Source organism: Palaemon carinicauda, chromosome 14, assembly GCF_036898095.1.
Source record: "Palaemon carinicauda isolate YSFRI2023 chromosome 14, ASM3689809v2, whole genome shotgun sequence".
Lineage (NCBI taxonomy): Eukaryota > Metazoa > Arthropoda > Malacostraca > Decapoda > Palaemonidae > Palaemon > Palaemon carinicauda.
The window spans coordinates 123,722,176-123,741,335 of record NC_090738.1 but is presented as its reverse complement, the minus strand read 5'-3'; the positions used below and the strand labels follow the sequence as shown (position 1 = coordinate 123,741,335).

Below are 19,160 nucleotides of genomic sequence, written 5' to 3'. Positions count from 1 at the left end.
GTAAACCAAAATAGAAATTGTGAAAAAAAATCAAGGTTCGGCTATCTCGCCCGATGTCATGTAACACATTCATACTAGAATGAAAAAAATAATATTAATATTTCCATAAACTGATACTGGGTTCTAATACTATTTTATCTAAAGCAGCGATTATATAAATATAATCTTTAGACATATGCCGTAAATATCAATTATAAGCAACGTTTCTATCATAAAAGTTAAGAAGTAATCGAGAAACGAATTTTGGCGGGAAAACTCAGTTTGAAGTTGAGCATCCCCTCAGTTGTCACTGATCAGTTACGCGGAGAAGATCTATTTGTTCCTTATGGATACCAGGTTAGTGTTCCTCTCGTTCAAGAGTTATTTTGCTTTATCCTTTCTGCTATGTTCATTTACGTAAATGTAAGAGACATTTAAGATTGAAATGTGGATTGAAATCCACATACATGAGTGATTAATGCCCGAATAGTGCCGGATAACCATGGTTTGATATACTGAAGGCTCGTGGATTACCTACGAATTTAATAAATTTATTATTTATTTGCTGCCATACGTATTATATCCATTGGATTTTATACAAAAGAAGAAAATAAAAACGTCGGTTATTAGATTAAGCTTTGCAGTTAAGGCTGTGTATGGGATCAGGCATAGGCCTAGTGGAAGCGTAGACTACCCTAGGCTAGGGCAAAGAAAGGTAAAAGTTCATCTCGATGGGCTTAAAAATGCTTACAGTTACATGAAATGGCTATCAAAGACTAGGCTGTGATTGGAATATTGGTAGCTAATATCTCCAATCATATGGTAGGCCTACTGGTAACGTAAGATCGTGTTTAATTACTGGTAGTCGAAGTGATTGGTATGCAATGACAAAGTTAAACGTTGCATGCAATCCGTTGCAATTCAATGACAAAGTTAAACGTTGCATGCAATCCGTTGCAATTCAATGACAAAGCTAAACGTTGCATGCAATCCGTTGCAATTCAATGACAAAACTAAACGTTGCATGCAATCCGTTGAAATTCAATGACAAAGTTAAACGTTGCATGCAATCCGTTGCAATTCAATGACAAAGCTAAACGTTGCATGCAATCCGTTGCAATTCAATGACAAAACTAAACGTTGCATGCAATCCGTTGAAATTCAATGACAAAGCTAAACGTTGCATGCAATCCGTTGCAATTCAATGTCAAAGGTAAACGTTGCATGCAATCCGTTGCAATTCAATGTCAAAGGTAAACGTTGCATGCAATCCGTTGAAATTCAATGACAAAGTTAAACGTTACATGCAATCCGTTGTAATTCAATGACAAAGCTAAACGTTGCATGCAATCCGTTGCAATTCAATGACAAAGCTGAACGTTGCATGCAATCCGTTGCAATTTAATGACAAAGCTAAACGTTGCATGCAATCCGTTGCAATTCAATGACAAAGCTAAATGTTGCATGCAATCCGTTGCAATTCAATGACAAAGCTAAACGTTGCATGCAATCCGTTGCAATTCAATGACAAAGCTAAATGTTGCATGCAATCCGTTGCAATTCAATGACAAAGCTAAACGTTGCATGCAATCCGTTGCAATTCAATGACAAAGCTAAATGTTGCATGCAATCCGTTGCAATTCAATGACAAAGCTAAACGTTGCATGCAATCCGTTGCAATAACCAGAAGAAATATAGGCTACATACCGGGTATGTTCTTGAAACATCCTCGGGGATTAAATCTGCGTCAAAATTCAATGTTTGAAGGGCTAAATTCCCTTTTATGTCGTCAATTTTTCATTTAGCATTGCCATTATGCGAAATCTTTCGTACTATAAGCTTTTATTTTCGTACTCCATACTAGTCATGTATGGTAGCCTGCACGTAAACGGTTGCACGGTGAATATAACTTCGCTATTTTCTCAGTTTTTAGATTTTTTTTCATGTTTTATAGATGTTTTTCTCATATTTTATAGATTTTTTCTCATTTTATAAATGTTTTTCTTCATGTGCTCTTGAAGCATTCTAGTTACATTTACCTGGAATCTTGCAGATTCATTTTAGAATTTTGAATACCGATTCGCTGTTCTTACTTCCTGCTTCCCCCCCCCCCTCTCTCTCTCTCTCTCTCTCTCTCTCTCTCTCTCTCTCTCTCTCTCTCTCTCTCTCTCTCTCTCTCTCTCTCATATGAGCATTGTGAGTTTCAAGCGACTCTTGTAGAAGTTTCGATGCAGTGTGTTTTCCACGTTCAGTAGTTGCAAAAATGATATGATAGTGACAGCTGTATTTTATTTCCCTGAGTGGTATAGCACTTCATTCACATTGCCATGGATCGCTCCCGACTTTATACCAGTCTACCGAGCTGTAGAATGGGTTGGCTATTGTCGTGTACTGGGGTTAATAAACCCCGAATGTCCCTTCGTGCTAAGAAACTGGAAGGCTGTTCATATCTGAAGCCACCCTCTCCAAAATATGCTAGTGTACTGAATATAGAATTCAGTAATTGAAATACGAATATGCTGTGGCCTCTGTGTTGACGGAAAACCGTTTATTCATACACGTGTCGATAGATGGGTCTATGTATACTGAATACACAACCAATTCAGCCGTTTAAGGTATGCCACTCAGATACCAATATATACAGTATAGGAATATATATATATATATATATATATATATATATATATATATATATATATATATATATATACATACATATATATATATATATATATATATATATATATACATACATATATATATATATATATATATATATATATATATATATATATATATCCTATCCTTGTTTTACAATTTCCTTTCCTGGACTGACTACACCGACCTGTTATTTTCTTAATGTATTTTTTATTTTACTGAACCGTTGCTGGAACGAGTGTTTGTACCTGTAGGTCTTGGTTCGTACATTAATCTTGCCCTGTATATTAGAAAACCATTACCTTCGTTTTTTTCATATACTTTCTATGTATTTAGGTTTTTATGAAAGACACTATGCTATTTACTTTAGTTTTTAGAATTTTCAACTTATTTTCATTGAATTAGTCAACAGCCTGCCTTAATTTCGTTTCATCGCTCTCTTATGATTCTTCAGCTTCACGCCTTTATTCATTTTTCTACATATAGCTTATCATTTCAACAGTTAGCCATGAACTCAATAAAATGTTCAGCAGTCAGATGTCACGTGGAAACCATTATTTATTTACAGGTATATAATTGTATCCTTATAGGGGTTGGTTTCAGACAAGATAACTTAACGGTTCAAAGATATCTTATGGTTGCTAGACCTATGCCTTGTCCCCTTTGTAGCCACTGTCTCTGAGATTGTCGCTATAAACGCGGTACCCCAAATCCTGTTGGTATTGATCAGAAGTGCTCAAAAAAATTGAATAACCTAAATTTCTTAAAGCAATTCTTACCATTTTCAACTCTCTCTCTCTCTCTCTCTCTCTCTCTCTCTCTCTCTCTCTCTCTCTCTCTCTCTCTCTCTCTCGTACATACAGTACGCACATAGTTATCCTTTTTTACTCCAATTTATATGAAGATATACTTGTAATTCCCGTTTGTATGTTCCCGTATAGGCCTCTATTTAAACTTATGGGTATCTCATTTAACGAATAAAACTCAGTTTGGTGTCAGTGTGTGTAGCACGCTTCTATAGGACTATTCTAGTATTTTTTTTATATATGAACATTGCGGTCAACGGAATTGTGAATTGATGACTAAGCTATATTTAATGGTGCCTGTCATGTGGGGTTATTCGTTTTTCATGAGCAAATGCATTTTCCCCTTAGGTATTACCCCAGACCTTCAAACTTTAAATTTCCGACCCACCCAAACAATGGGTTTTCGAGAAACCACAGGACGACCCCTCCAGCGCGTCGAAGACTTCAGTTTTCGAGCCCACCATCCCCTGGACGGAGAGGCAGAAGCCTCAGCAGCAGTAGAAATGACGGTATGAGAATAAGTTCCAACCCAACAGTCCACCTTCGATACAAGACAGAGCTGTGCAGGGCTTTTGAGGAGACCGGGATTTGTCGGTGAGGATTGTTGAACTTATGTCTGTGTTTAATTAGATGTCTTCAATCTTTGTTTATAAATCGGGGAAATTATTAGCCCCGGTAGCGGGTGCTAATAATCTCCCGGGACTGGGAGCCATTCTGTCATCTTCTCTTTCCATTGACTGACTAAATCCATAGGGGATTTAGGTGGTACCGGTGTTAAATGTGTATTTTTATAGTATATAGATTTGGAATGAATGTGTTTTTTTTATGAATGAATGAACTGCAATATTATACAGGAATTTTAAGCAGTGCAATTGATGTTACAATTAAGAAAAGTGTCACTGGTCAAAATCCCAGGACCCAATAAGTTGTTGATTCTGTCCTAATATTAACAACCCGTCCACTCAAACGTTTTCTTCCAATTTCTCCCTTGACAGCTTTGGAGCAGATTGCACCTTCGCTCATGGATTTGTAGAATTGCGCGCTGTTTGTCGCCACCCCAAGTACAAAACTGAGATGTGTCGAGCATTCCATGGATATGGGTTCTGTCTGTATGGCATCCGGTGCCATTTTGTACACAGCCCTGATGAATTTGGTGGTCTGTCTCCGACAGATGAGTATCTGATACGTAAACGTCAGATTGAGCTGGCCTCCGGCGCAGTCCATGCAGAAACGGACACCAAGCCAGCTATCAACCAGGTTCTTCTAGCTAATCTGCGACAGGCGTTTGGTGCACAACAGGAAGGTGCAAACATTCCCCTGCCTCGTCACCTTCAACATATGTTAGCCCAAGACCTACCTGTAGCGAGCAACGCAGCCTTTTTACTTATGAAGCAGCAGTGCGCAACCCCTGATCCCGCAACACTAGCAGCTGCTGTATTTCTACGACAACTTGGCCAAACACCCTTGCTTACATCGCCGGGTTTGACCAGTGAAAGTCACGCGGACACCAGTCACGATCGCCTAACTGATGCCAGTATGTCGCTATCAGACAGTATGGACACGAGCCTCGCCAGGGGACCAGACAGCAGCGGTATGTCTAACAATAGTTTCTACGATTCACCTCCTAAGGAAAGCCTTTGGGATAACGAGCGTAAGACCTCCATCAAACGGGAAGGCAATAATTACAAGCCCCCTTTGAAATGTCCTCGCTTACCTCGTGAGGAAACTGCTGCAGGTATTGCAACGGCTGTTGCTGAGGCTGCCCTAGATCATTCAAACTAGAGATATCTGTTCTTGACCAGGTGAACTAGTCTACTCAAATCGTATTTCTGTGGTTCACTTTTTTCTTGTTTGAAAATAGCATGAACTAGACGTTAATTTCATAATGAAATGCATCATTAGATTTCGTAATGTACGTTTAATTACTTATTTTAATTGCCTCATAACTAGTGACAGTTCCTTATTACTATTAATGATATTGTATAATTTTTTTTCATTCACTTTTTGGCCATTTTTTTTTTCAGGATTTAAGATGTTTATGTTACATCTGAATGACGTGCTGCTAGGCTGAATGTAGTTTAAAAAAAAATGTTGAGTGCCAAATAAGATCTGTTAAGGATTTGAAAGAAGTAATTGTTTAAAAGGATGCAAAGAATTTTGCAAAAAAAAAAAAAAATGTAATTGGAGACATTTACAAAAAAATACATTGGCAGCAATAATTTGAATGAAAATGTTGAATAGTTGATAAGTAATTTACATTACTTAATAACAAGTTGAATTAAATATAAAACATTTGGTTGATGGTCAAAGGAATATATTAATGAATTAATTTTTTTTTTACCATTTTTGTTTGAAAATAATTATTACATATAAGGAATTATATTGAAATTCATATATATTAATTGACGTGCCCCATAGGCGAATTTTTGTATCTATAAGTTATTTATGCAAGGTACTTGTAATTTTGCTTTATTGGCTTGCAAATTGATTGATATTTTAATTTGATCAAGGAGATTCATGATGGGTTTCTGCAATAAAGATGTATGGAATGTTGATAACTTATTGGAAAGTTAAGTGAATTGGGACGAATGTGCAATAACACCTTTTCACTCTTAGGACAAGAATTTTGGGTTGAATGTTTTTGGGGGGGTGATAAAATGTGTTTAAATCTATCTATTAAGTACTTTTTACTGTGAGCATTACTTGCAAAACTAAATTAGTTTTAAAGAAAATTCCTGTTAAATATGTTTATTGTATAATTTATTTCGATAACTCAGGGCTATTTCATGGAAATATCATGCAGAACGATTAGCAATTGAACGGTTTGTATGAAAAATAATTACATGTCTTGTATGATGTAAATAAATATTTAGAGGGACCATTAACTTTTTCAATAGGTAATATAAAGTAAAATCCTTCAAAGTACATGCTGGAGTTTCAGCCTGAGTTATTGATGCCTGCTTTTATGAACGAATTAGTGTATAGTATATTCTTCGTTCTATAGCATCCTTGCTCATTTTTCCCGCATCCTCAATGCTATAAGTAATGGATATATTGTTTATCAAGCATTTGCCCCCTCTTTTTTTTTTTTTTTTTTTTTTTTTGAGCTTTCATAATAATTCACCATTATTGACTCCTGGAAATTTCCGTACTGGATATCTAAGGTAAGGATCTGAAATTAAACTTCTATTTTTATTTGGTATATTTTCAAACGAGTTTGGTCTCATAAATAGTGCAATATGCTGAATATTTTGCCAAAGACCTGACCTAAGTGCCGAACTTTTCAATGATTGTTTCTTAGCGGACAATTTACTTTTAAAAATGGGATGCTCACGGACATAAATGGTGAAAAAGGAAGTTTTGCTGGAGTGAGCCTGTGTCGGGTAAGTTTATTGCAAAATTGGTGCTAGTGACCATAAACTCATGTGGGCACTTGGTCTTATATTCCGCAAACTTGGTCCTTCGTTGCTAGAGAATTTAATGCTCAACTAAATGAAAGTTTTTTTTTTTTTTTTTTACCAAATTAACTAGCGATATTGATAGCATTGTTAATACTTTACTGAATAGTTGCTATTATTAACATCTTAAGGGACAGAAAAAGCATATTGTCGGCAAGTTTTATTAAGTAAATTGTGTAGAAAATCTGTAATGTACATAAATACTTGAAATACATAACTATAGTATGTCTGAAGTAGAGCCATGTAGAAATGACTGATCTTGAGCAGCCCCGCAAAATTTTATGTAGACTCAGGGTCATTATTAATCATCCTTCTTAGACTAGAGTTTTTCTTGCTAGATTACTATTTTTTTCTTAGTACCAGCACATTTTAATTCTCATTCCAGAGAATGAAACAATAAATTGCGAAATGGTAGTAATCAACTTTGGTAGGGCTTAATCATTCAAAGTGGGTCCTGGGCTTAACTAAGACTTTCTGAGAACCAGAGGATTAACAGCATAAGGAAAACCCACAAACTGCTTCAAAGAATCTATGGTAGTTTTATTAACTTGAAGGAATGAATGCTAAAAGCTTTAGAAGAACGATTTATTGGCAAACTTTTTAGAACCATTACTTTATTGTGACGGTGCAAAGTGAACAGCTCCGTCGGTTAAACTCTGACACTAATAGTTGAGTCTAGTGATGTGTGTAGGAAGCCTCATGTCCTTACCAGTCTAGGTATGTGTACAGTATATCTTGGTCCTTACAACTGAATTGAAGAGTGGCTGAGTTATTCGCCACTAAATCGTTTGACGTTACAACTAGGGTAAGAAAATAAAGCAAAATTCTGACTAATTCACTGCGTATTTCTTGGACATAAGATTTTTTAGTACGGTGGAGGCAAAGATGTCCAAAGCAGGTTCGGTAACCTGAGAAAACTTGTAAGTGTATACCGATGAATGGGACTTACAAGAATCATCCTACATTGTTACAAAGTTGAATAATAAAGAAGTAAATGGCAAATTAAACATGCATTTGATTAGTATCTTGAATGTTGTAGTTAAAGATTCGTTAAGCCTAATGCATGCAATGCGGGCGAATGTGATTTAGCCTATAGAATGGCAAGGTGAGGATTTTCTTTGCATCTTTTCCCACTTGTATGGCAATGGCAAGGTGAGGATCATTAAGTTGAAATGTTCCTGCGTGCATCTTGCTATCCAACCGTTTTCAACTTTAACTTCATAGACCAATTGTCCGGTTTTACCAACGGTTGCACCCATTACAGATTGTACTCCCGGCACCGTGCTATATTGCCCACAATTCTTAAATAAATAAATAAGGTGAAAGGCTTCATCAACATCGAAATCCCCCAAATCAGAATGCTCTCCCACATAGACTCATAAGCAAACTTGAGTCTCTCTCTCTCTCTCTCTCTCTCTCTCTCTCTCTCTCTCTCTCTCAGTAAGCCTCGTGTTGAAGATGAACGTTAGGTTGGAACCTGTTAGAAGATTGAGAGGAGGTGGACTGGCGACATCAGGTGAAGGATGATCTGAACAGAAGAGGTTTGGTAGCAGAGGATGCCTTTGATAGAAGACATTGAAGAGGGCGCATCAGGCAAACGATCCCTTAATATAGGGATATCTTTGGCCTCCCGTTAAGAGCTCCCACATGAAAACCGAGAGCAAACGCGCTGGTATAAACTTCTCATGCCCGGCCGGTACTGTGGCATTAGTACCACCATGACCAGGAAGAGTGCTGTGCCCCTGAGGGCGTTGATGGAACTTGGGATGTACCACAAGTAGTTGTACCACGAATCTGTAAGTTCCTCAGGGTCTGATAACAGGAAGTTTACGAATTCGAAAACCCAGAGGACACCTGACCACGTGATGAGTTTGAAGTACTTTGTCAACCTGAAGGAGAGGAAGGTAAGTGATTAGTTAAGTGAATGGGTGAAATTATCAGAAAACTGAATCACTGAACATATGTGAATACTAAATGATTGGGATATGGAAAGGGGGAGAAATTAATGGTGGGAAATTGTCATAAAACTGAATCACTAGAAAATCTGTGAATAGCCAAGCGAATGGGAGATGGAAATGGATAAAATAATGGTGGGAAGTTCGCAGAAAACTGAATCAACATATAATATGGGAGATGGAAATGGGTAAAATTAATGGTGGGAAATTATCAGAAAAATTGAATCACTAGAACATATGTGAATACTAAATAATTGGGATATGGAAAGGGGGGGGGGGAAATTAATGATGGGAAATTGTCTTAAAACTGAATCACTAGAAAATATGTGAATAGCCAAGCGAATGGGAGATGGAAATGGGTAAAATTAATGGTGGGAAATTATCAGAAAATCGAATCACTAGAAAATACCTAAATGGATGGGATATGGAAACGGGTGAAATAAATGGGAAATTATCAGGATCTTGATGACTAAATGTAACAAAATTATGCAGGTACAATGATAGATGGTTATATTTACATGTTTTCTTTCGCTCCGATTCCCAGATATTCGTTGTCAAACTGGAGAGATGGCTGGTTGATAGGCCTAGGCCTATTTCCATCCTCTACTTTCTCTTGCTCTATCTCGTCTGGAACTGTAAAGGAAGAAGAAAAGGTAACTTATATTGGACTTCGCTTAACCTAAGTTTGAATCCTGGAGTAGAGAAAGATTTTTTTTTCTTTTGTAAATTCCCAAATTAGGATTTTAGGTTTATGAAATTTTGTTCATTCTCTTTAAACTTTGCATCGTTTGACCATATATTCCATTTTATAGCATAATCTTATCACCATCAATCCATTTCTTGCCTAATTTTCTTGAGGTTAGTGATTTTCTTGTCAAAATATTGACCTTGGGTCATAGGCTAACTGCCAAATTTCCAACGTTATCACTTATAAGTTGGCATTTTAAAGGCATTTAATTATCAATATTACTATCAAAAGAATTTGTATAATGATGAGATTTAAGCTGAAATTTTTATTAAGTTGCTGTAGGTATTTTCTCGAAAAAAGGCATATATTTTCCTTTTTTTGGACTACTATGTCTCCAAAAAAAGGAAAATAAATCTTTTAAGAAAATAAAGCAATGAATGTATTAATAAACAATTACAAAGTTTAAGTATAATGTTTTAAACCGTTGCAGGTAACTAACCATCTTCGGCCAATCCGACGCTAGACTGACTTCTGAGTTTGTTCGAGAGCCTCCTCACTACCTTCTTGTTCGTGTACTTCGTCAGGAGCAGCAGCACAACGTTGGCGCAGACGGAGACGAACATCGGCAAATACAGGTATAGTAGTTTTGCTGTTCGGTCTGAAAAGGCGATTATTTATTCAATTCAATGTTGAGATGCAGAATAATTCGTAATGATTTTGTTTAGTTTGATTAAAATGGACTTCTGTTAACTATGGCCAGTGCAGTATAGAAAGATTATTATTCGTGGCTAAATGCTGTAGAAACTTATAGAAGTATATAAGACAAAGATTCTATAAGAAATATTGATGCAAGATTCAAAATGTTTATCTTGAAATCAGCGCTGAAGTACACATACTCACACACACATATGATGAGAGATTCAAAATGTTTATCTCGAAATCAGATCTGGAGTACACACACACACACACACACACACACACACACACACACACACATGCTGAGAGATTCAAAATGTTTATCTCGAAATCAGATCTGGAGTACACACACACACACACACACATACATACATACATACATACATATATATATATATATATATATATATATATATATATATATATATATATATATATATATATATATATATATAAATATAAACATACTTGTACTAAGTCTACCAATGTATCATAGAATCGAATATACTTACCCGAAAAGAAACACTGATAGACGCCGAACTTTGGCGTGACAGTCGAACAAGGCAAAGCATCTCTGTTGAGGTCAAGGGTCAAGGCAATTGCTGTGATGGCACCTGGCACGCCCCAAGCCCACAACGCGTGGCAGAAGTACTTTATGTTCTCGGGAATCTCAAATCTCCTGAAAGAGAAAAGGATTGGAAGTTCTTAAGTGATTTCTCTTGGTGTATGGGCCGATATCTATGGAACTGCTTGGCTATTGTATAATCATTGACTATTTAACTTGGCTATTGTATAATCATTGACTATTTAACTTGGCTATTGTATAATCATTGACTATTTAACTACTATGCTAAAGTTACATCATCGAGGTATACTGTTCATGGTATGCGTGCAAGGTATGACACCGTCTACTCCACCTTTCTATGCCAACTTTCTTCTGCCTCCAGGGAATTAGGTCTTGAACAATAATTATTATTATTATTATTATTATTATTATTATTATTATTAGCTAAGCTACAACCCTAGTTGGAAAAGCAGGATGCTATAAGCCTAAGGGCTCCAGCAGAAAAAAAAATAGCCCAACGAGGAAATAAATAAACTACGGGAGAAGTAACAAACAAAACAGAATATTTTAAGAACAGTAACAGCGTTATATTGATCTTTCATATATAAACTATAAAAAACTTCAAATTATCTATTCGCACTGATTTGCGTAACAAAGTTAAAGACAGAAATGGGTAAATATATAGAGTAAAAGAGGACTTGTTTACATCTAGAACTTACATCTTGTGAAGGAGAGATTCTAGACAGATGGACGTGTTCCACATGAAGGCAGAAAGGAGGAAGAACATCAGTAAAGAAGCTGTGGAAAGATGATGATATTGAACTAAGTCTATGGGAACTTGAATGACAATTTTCATGACTTAAAAACATGTCTGAATTATAAAGTTCATCAAAGAAAGTATGAAGAGTGAGAAATATACACACACTCGCATATTGGACATACTAACTAGCTGTTAAAAACAAACACTCATAGGCCTACGCAACAAAGGTAAGCTTCATCTACTCACCATAAGTGTAACAAAGCGGACCAAAGTCAAAAGATGTTTGCGTTCCTACAGCCAAGAGTAGAAATGCCAATAGGTTGGAAAACACGAAACCCAGCTGGATTGATATGGAGAGTTTTTGAGCCTGTGGACATGGAGTAAGATTTCATTGAGTATTATTTTAGATTCATGAGATTTGGTCAAATAGGTTTTGAGCTCTGCGAATCACAAGCGCAGACAGACATACAAACAAATACATAACCTTCGCAACGAAGTTGGAGAAGGTAAAAACGTGACTCCAACAGGGAAAATAGCCCAGTGGTGAAAGGAAATAAATAAGTTACAAGCGAAGCAATGAGCAATTAAAGTAAAATATTTTACGAGGCCCAGATTGAGGTCATTTGTTTCTTAATAAAAAGTCTGTAAGATTTTTATTATACTGAATGTTATTTCAAACAATTTTGAATGGTCACAATAGATTATGATATATGTTGAATAGCGACTTACCTTATTCAAAGTTTCTTGTGGTCTTTTGGCTCTCGTAAAGATAAACACTGCAGTAACTATTAGTGAGATGCAGGAAATACTAGACAGGGCAAGAAGGATTTTGTATCTATTCGGAGAAGTGGTAGATTCTTTCCACTGAGCAGGACACACAGCAACAATGGCGTCCATGTCACTTCCTGTGAAGTAGTCATCGAGGCAGTATTCACTGTTCTTCAAAATGTGTTGATAAGATATACAACCACGATCTTTGTAAACAATCTTCATTATATTTGTGGCAGTCAAGTCTGCAAAGTCATCATTTTCTCTCTGGCCGAGCATATAGATGTGGTAAGATGACCCTTGTTGACAAATAGGAAAAGAAGTGAATGTCATATCTGTAACATTAGCTGTTACAAATTCTGTCTTATTTGTGAGATTTGTTTGTAAAGTGTTTTCAACGCAAGAGAAATCTTCCTTTAAATGTTGACCATTTGGACAGCACTTTCCGATAGAACTGGAACTGGTCAAAGAGTTACTTATTGCCCTAGGTAATAGTTGTTGCATCTCACTGCGGCAAAGCATTACAACGGTCTCTTTAGCCATTCCTTTACCTTCAAAGTCATCTACACAGTATTGTTCTGTTGTGATCTCTCCATGAGTAGTTCTTAATGAAAGAGCCCCGTGCTTATTGACCCACCAGTGGAGATCGCTCTCTGAAGAACTTACAGAGATTGCCTCACATCTTAGATCATCTGCCATTGGAAATCCAGTTTTTGGCAACAAAAGCTCTTTAAGTTGACTTAGCCTGGATGACTCTGTGTAATAACGCCCTGGTTTTACACAGCCAGTATCAGATAGTACTTCATCAGGCTTACAGCACTTCCTGAAAGAGTTTGAGGGGCAGAAGAAAGCCCTGCTTTCCAGCTCTGAGCTTAGTCTGCTTCCAAAGTGTTCTATGCAGTATGACGAAGATGGGTAACAATTCCCACTCGAATGGTCACAAAGCTGCCCTGTTTTATCCAAATACATTTCATTTGCAGTTGATCTTTTCATCATGTTAGATTCACACTTCAGCTTACCCACTAAAATTTTAGTGGCTGGAGGGTCTCTGTGAAAAAAGTCAAGAATCAGATTATTGTAATTACTCATGTCCCTTCCACGGTCTTTGCATGTTTGTGTTTGATTGTCAAGGTACTGATTCAGGTTACAGCATTTTCTTATTGGTACTTGAGTATTATCTATTGGACAGTAAGCAGCTACAAAATCGGAAGTTTCAAGATCTCCAGATGAACCCATTGCCAATTCTACACAGTAATTTTTATGATCGTACGCTGTACTAGACATGAGGTCTATCAAATGTCCGTTAGGCGAGATAGCATGGGTGCTATGATCTATCTTCCTTATTTTTGGGAAACTCTCTGTTCTTGGACACCATTTTATCTGGCCATGGATAAAGCCTAAACTAGAATCTAAGTTACTGTGTACATTTTCTACATATGACTGGAAGATGCTTCCACTCGTACCAGGCTCACACTTATAGGTGAGGGTGTTGAAATGCTCATTGTTTGTGCAACATTTCCTTACAACCGTTTCTTTCAGAGAGGAACTGAGGCTATTTTGTTCTTTTGGTAAACAATAAGCTATAACAACTGGAGCACCCTCAAGGTTATCACGAGAGAAAGAAGCTACTTCCAAACAGTATTGATTATGATTATAAACTGCCGGCGAATAACTGTCCTTTATGACACCAGTTGGGAGTAGGGTGTGACTGAATTGGCTCACCTCTGTTACCTGAGGAGGACTTCCTGAATTTAGACATTTACTTATAATCCCCGGGATGGTGTTCAGCTTAGAACGTGTGCCTTCTTCAACAAACATATTCGCAACAGTGGTAAGGAAGCTGGAGTTCCCCCCGGCAGGTTCACATTGCTGGCTCTGAATGCTGTAAAATTCATTTTCCTCGCAGCACTTTCTTACGGGAATGTCAGTCTCAGACGCTTCCTGGTTTAAGTCCATATCAGGAATTGGAGCAATTCCTGCTTTGATGTTTTGAATATTTGTTTCTTTACTCGCCGTTAAAGATGCTAACGGAATTGTCGAAGTGCCACTAGATTTTATGGATATTTCTTCTGCTTTTCGACCCTGAAAGGAACTTTGGAATTTGTTAACGGGACTGCCATGGTCATTAGAGACGAAAGAACGTTTATCACCAGACTTATTATTTCCGTGAGTCATATGGCTTGCGATGTCACTCAGATCTTGTTCATACTTAGATGCTTCGTTATTCAAGACAGACTCCTCTTCACTCCCAGTTTCATTTAATACAGACGAAATGTGAACTTCAACTTCCGCATCATGTGTTAGCATACTCGCGGATACATTCTCACTTGGTAATTCAAAGCTGCTATTCCTCTTCTGTGGGGAATGGATGCAAGTGCTTGTCGCCCAAGCATTAGCGAAGAGGCAGACAAACAATATATATTTCAATTTCATGATTCCTGGTGTCCGGTCAACATCTAAGTATCTGTGAATGAGAAAATCAAGGGTCGGATATTAGGTTTTTATTTCATATTGATGCAATGGATGTTCATTATTATTATTATTATTATTATTATTATTATTATTATTATTATAATTATTATTATTATTAGTAAAGCTACAACCCTAGTTGAAAAAATAGGATGCTATAAGCCCAAGGGCTCCAACAGAGTAAATAGCCCAGTGAAGAAAGGAAATAAAGTACAAGAGTAGTAATGAACAATTAAAATAAAATAAAAAGTATATACATAGGTAAGTTCTACATAGAGTTCTTATAGATCCAATCTCTCTCTCTCTCTCTCTCTCTCTCTCTCTCTCTCTCTCTCTCTCTCTCTCTGAGAGATAGTAAAGCAAGCCCATTGACTGACCTAATGTTTTCCAACTCTTTGCAACTATATAATTTAAGAAAGTTCTCTCTCTCTCTCTCTCTCTCTCTCTCTCTCTCTCTCTCTCTCTCTCTCTCTCTCTCTCTCTCTCTCTCTCTCTCTCTGGAAAATAGGCCTGAATCTGTTCAAAACATTTAAAAGTAACGATATTTAATGTAAGAATATCCACTTTAGAAAGGTTATAAACGAAACTAATAGAATTTCTCAATATGCATTGGAGTCCAGACCTACAGTACACGATGCTGAAAAAAAAAAAAAAAAAAAAAAACCTTGGTCTTTTAAGACGGTTTTTATGGGTTAAAAGATATGTTTCGGGTAATTAATCATAATTTTTTGATGAATACTCCATGTAAAAACATTATAAGTTTAAAGTTATATGAAACCTAAGCCGTGGACGTTGCAACTGATCGGAATAGCTTTTATTACTTTATGCAACTGCGAAGTTAGGCCAACTTGAGGAGGAAGTATAATTTGACCTTCCCTGAAGCCATTTCTATATTCTCTCCATTTTCTATTATTTTTTACTCCTCTCCTTTGCACTTATATCTGTTAGGCATCGTAATTTTTTTTTTATAGCGTGTCGTAATCAGTTGGATAATTCATCTGTTACTTATTTGTTTGATATGTTTTTTTCATCTTAATTTGCTTTATTTTACTATTTTTTTTTTCTACATATTACTCTTTATTTCTCTTCCACACTAGCATGCTTCGCCTGCGGGTCCTTGAGCTTGCAGCAATTTCCTATTCCAAAAGGAATGACAGCATGTAAAAATAATAACATGCTAATTTGTCGGCCATCTTGAAAAATGGCCGCCATCTTGGATTTTCAATTGGCCAATCAGCCAGATTCGGTTAGTATGACTTTAAGACCAAGTGTGCCAAATCTGGTTCTTGTATCGTCATTTGCATGGTTGTTCTGTTATCTCCTACACTGATATGAAAGATATTAGTAGGTTACATACATGTGATAAAAACTGCAAGTTATTATTATTATTATTATTACTACTACTACCTCCTAAGCTAAAACCCTAGTTGGAAAAGCAAGATGCTATAAGCCCGGGGGCTCCAACAGGGAAAATAGTCCAGTGAGGAAAGGAAACAAGGAAAAATAAAGGATATTAAGAAGGGTAACATTAAAATAAATATCTCCTATATAATCTATAATGTTCTTTATATATTATATATCTATTTACCAGTAACATTTCTAGATACAACCGAAAAAAATACTGTGAATTAATACATAAATTATTTTTAAAAGATTTGAATTAATTGTGCATCAAAAAAAAAAAAAAAAAATGGATCAGTAAAATCATAAGGAGTATAAAAATGCTTGCAGTTTACGTAACGGTAATTCACCGCAGATAATTCGGAAGCCTCTATAGGCTCTGATGCCACCGGCGATTTAATGTTTTTACCATGAGACATGGCATCCCAAGGATACGATCACCGATGACTCAAATTGTTTTTTTTTTTTTTTTTTTTTTTTTTTTTTTTTTTTTGCATTTTTTATTTAGAGTTATAGCCACAACAATTCCTTCTGTTATATCGACATTTCTAGAAGGACATGGAATAGTAGTAGTAGTAGTAGTAGTAGTAGTAGTAGTAGTAGTGATAATAATAATAATAATAATTCGTATTTCGGTTCCGAAGTATTATATTACTATGCAGTTTCTTTTTTTCTCTCTCTGGAATAATGTACAAAACCCTGCCTCCCTTATTATTATTATTATTATTATTATTATTATTATTATTATTATTATTTCCCCCTTTAGGGAAGGTGGCTCTAAATTATCTTATTAATCTGCAGTTCGATTTTGTTTTTCTGGGATAACATTCAAAACCCTGTCTCCAGAGAGTGAAAGAAGGATGCAAAGTGTTGGGGGGTAGTTAAGGGAGTAGTAAAAAATAGAGGGTTGGACATGAATGTAAAGAGAGTTCTGTATGAGAAAGTGATTGTACCAACTGTGATGTATGGATCAGAGTTGTGGGGAATGAAAGTGACGGAGAGACAGAAATTGAATGTGTTTGAGATGAAATGTCTAAGGAGTATGGCTGGTGTATCTCGAGTAGATAGGGTTAGGAACGAAGTGGTGAGAGTGAGAACGGGTGTAAGAAATGAGTTAGCAGCTAGAGTGGATATGAATGTGTTGAGGTGGTTTGGCCATGTTGAGAGAATGGAAAATGGCTGTCTGCTAAAGAAGGTGATGAATGCAAGAGTTGATGGGAGAAGTACAAGAGGAAGGCCAAGGTTTGGGTGGATGGATGGAGTGAAGGAAGCTCTGGGTAATACGGGGATAGATGTGAGAGAGGCAAGAGAGCGTGCTGGAAATAGGAATGAATGGTGAGCGATTGTGACGCAGTTCTGGTAGGCCCTGTTGCTTCCTCCGGTGCCTTGGATGACCGCGAAGGTAGCAGCAGTAGGGGATTCAGCGTTATGAAGCTTCATCTGTGGTGGATAACGGGGGAGGGTGGGCTGTGGCACCCTAGCAGTACCAGCCGAACTCGGTTGAGTCCCTTGTCAGGCTGGGAGGAACGTAGAGAGGAGAGGTCCCCTTTTTTGTTTCATTTGTTTGATGTCGGCTACCACCCCCCCCCCAAAAAAAAAAAATGGGGAAGTGCTTTGGTATATGTATGAATGTATTATTATTATTGTGGTTCCAGAGTATTTTACTAATCTGTAGTTTCCGATTTGTTTTCTTTTTGGTTAATGAACAAAACCAACTACGGTCTATTACCTACCAAGTACAAAATTCAATTTTTTTTTCAACATACCCTGGTTTAGCAGTCCTATCTTGGTCGGGAATCGAACCCAGTAGCCCAGTACTTCTTTGGTCACAGTTCGCGCGCAAAACTTATAAACGCTCCAGTCTCTGTTCGTAGTAGTACACTGAAGGAGTCTATCTCGTGGGCGATCACTTACACTGACCGCGAGGGTGGCACTGAGACTAGGAAAAGATCTCAGGGTCTTAAGTGGTTTTCCTAGACACCAATTGGCTAATAAGACTACTATGACCAGTTTCAATGTCACTCTGGAAGGTCACGTGACGTCATCGCAGTTCGGTGAAAGTAACCCGTACGTCAACCGGAAATTGACAGGTGCACGAATGTATTATTTTCATTGCGATAATCCACGTTCCTGCTGATTGGTTCTTATGGGTCAGGCTTATATTATTATTATTATTATTATTATTATTATTATTATCGGGGATGTTGGTGTATGTGCATTATTATTAAACAAGACGAAAATCCAAGCTCACACACACGGCAATATATATATATATATATATATATATATATATATATATATATATATATATATATATATATATATATGTATATATATACATACACACATGTATACACACATATACTGTATGTATATATATATATATATATATATATATATATATATATATATATATATATATATATATATATATATATATATATATATATATATACGTGCATACACACACACACACACACACACATATATATATATATATATATATATATATATATATATATATATATATATATATATATATATATATATAAAACCTAGAGAGAGAGAGAGAGAGAGAGAGAGAGAGAGAGAGAGAGAGAGAGAGAGAGAGAGAGAGAGAGAGAGAGAGAGAGAGATCCACAATCTAATCAAACCATACTTACCACTGTTCTGTCGATTAATAACTGATACTCTTCCTTATTAACAGCACTTGGTATTTCCTATAAAACTGACTGAGTTCGCGAGCAAGATTTTCTTTATACATCACAGGACGAGCATTCGTTAAGCCCCGCCTACTTTGCATGACGTCATTGCTGACCTCATCATTGTTGTGCCTTGCATTTTTTCCTTTTTTATATATAACCTGTTGTTTTTAATGTATAGAGATATTTTGTATTAATAGTATTTCAGAAATATCAAACTAGATTAGCTGATCATCGCTATAATACTGGATTGTA

General features: G+C 36.5%; 2 protein-coding genes across 2 annotated transcripts; one reads left to right on the top strand and one right to left on the bottom strand.

Moving 5' to 3' along the window:
• The first annotated feature begins 239 nt into the window (after positions 1-239).
• Positions 240-6,324, top strand: LOC137653728 (mRNA decay activator protein ZFP36L2-B-like). The gene is made up of 3 exons (XM_068387336.1): positions 240-336; positions 3,792-4,037; positions 4,439-6,324. The coding sequence occupies exons 1-3, from the start codon at positions 326-328 to the stop codon at positions 5,223-5,225; spliced, it is 1,044 nt and encodes a 347-aa protein (XP_068243437.1). The 5' UTR covers positions 240-325; the 3' UTR covers positions 5,226-6,324.
• Positions 6,325-6,942: 618 nt separating this feature from the next.
• On the bottom strand, positions 6,943-18,921 carry LOC137653727 (uncharacterized). Its single transcript, XM_068387335.1, has 8 exons — positions 18,867-18,921; positions 12,295-14,797; positions 11,812-11,932; positions 11,525-11,603; positions 10,753-10,919; positions 10,044-10,202; positions 9,375-9,489; positions 6,943-8,790 (listed from the first exon to the last, which is right to left on the bottom strand). The coding sequence occupies exons 2-8, from the start codon at positions 14,764-14,766 to the stop codon at positions 8,535-8,537; spliced, it is 3,369 nt and encodes a 1,122-aa protein (XP_068243436.1). The 5' UTR covers positions 14,767-14,797; positions 18,867-18,921; the 3' UTR covers positions 6,943-8,534.
• Between the last annotated feature and the right edge of the window lie 239 nt (positions 18,922-19,160).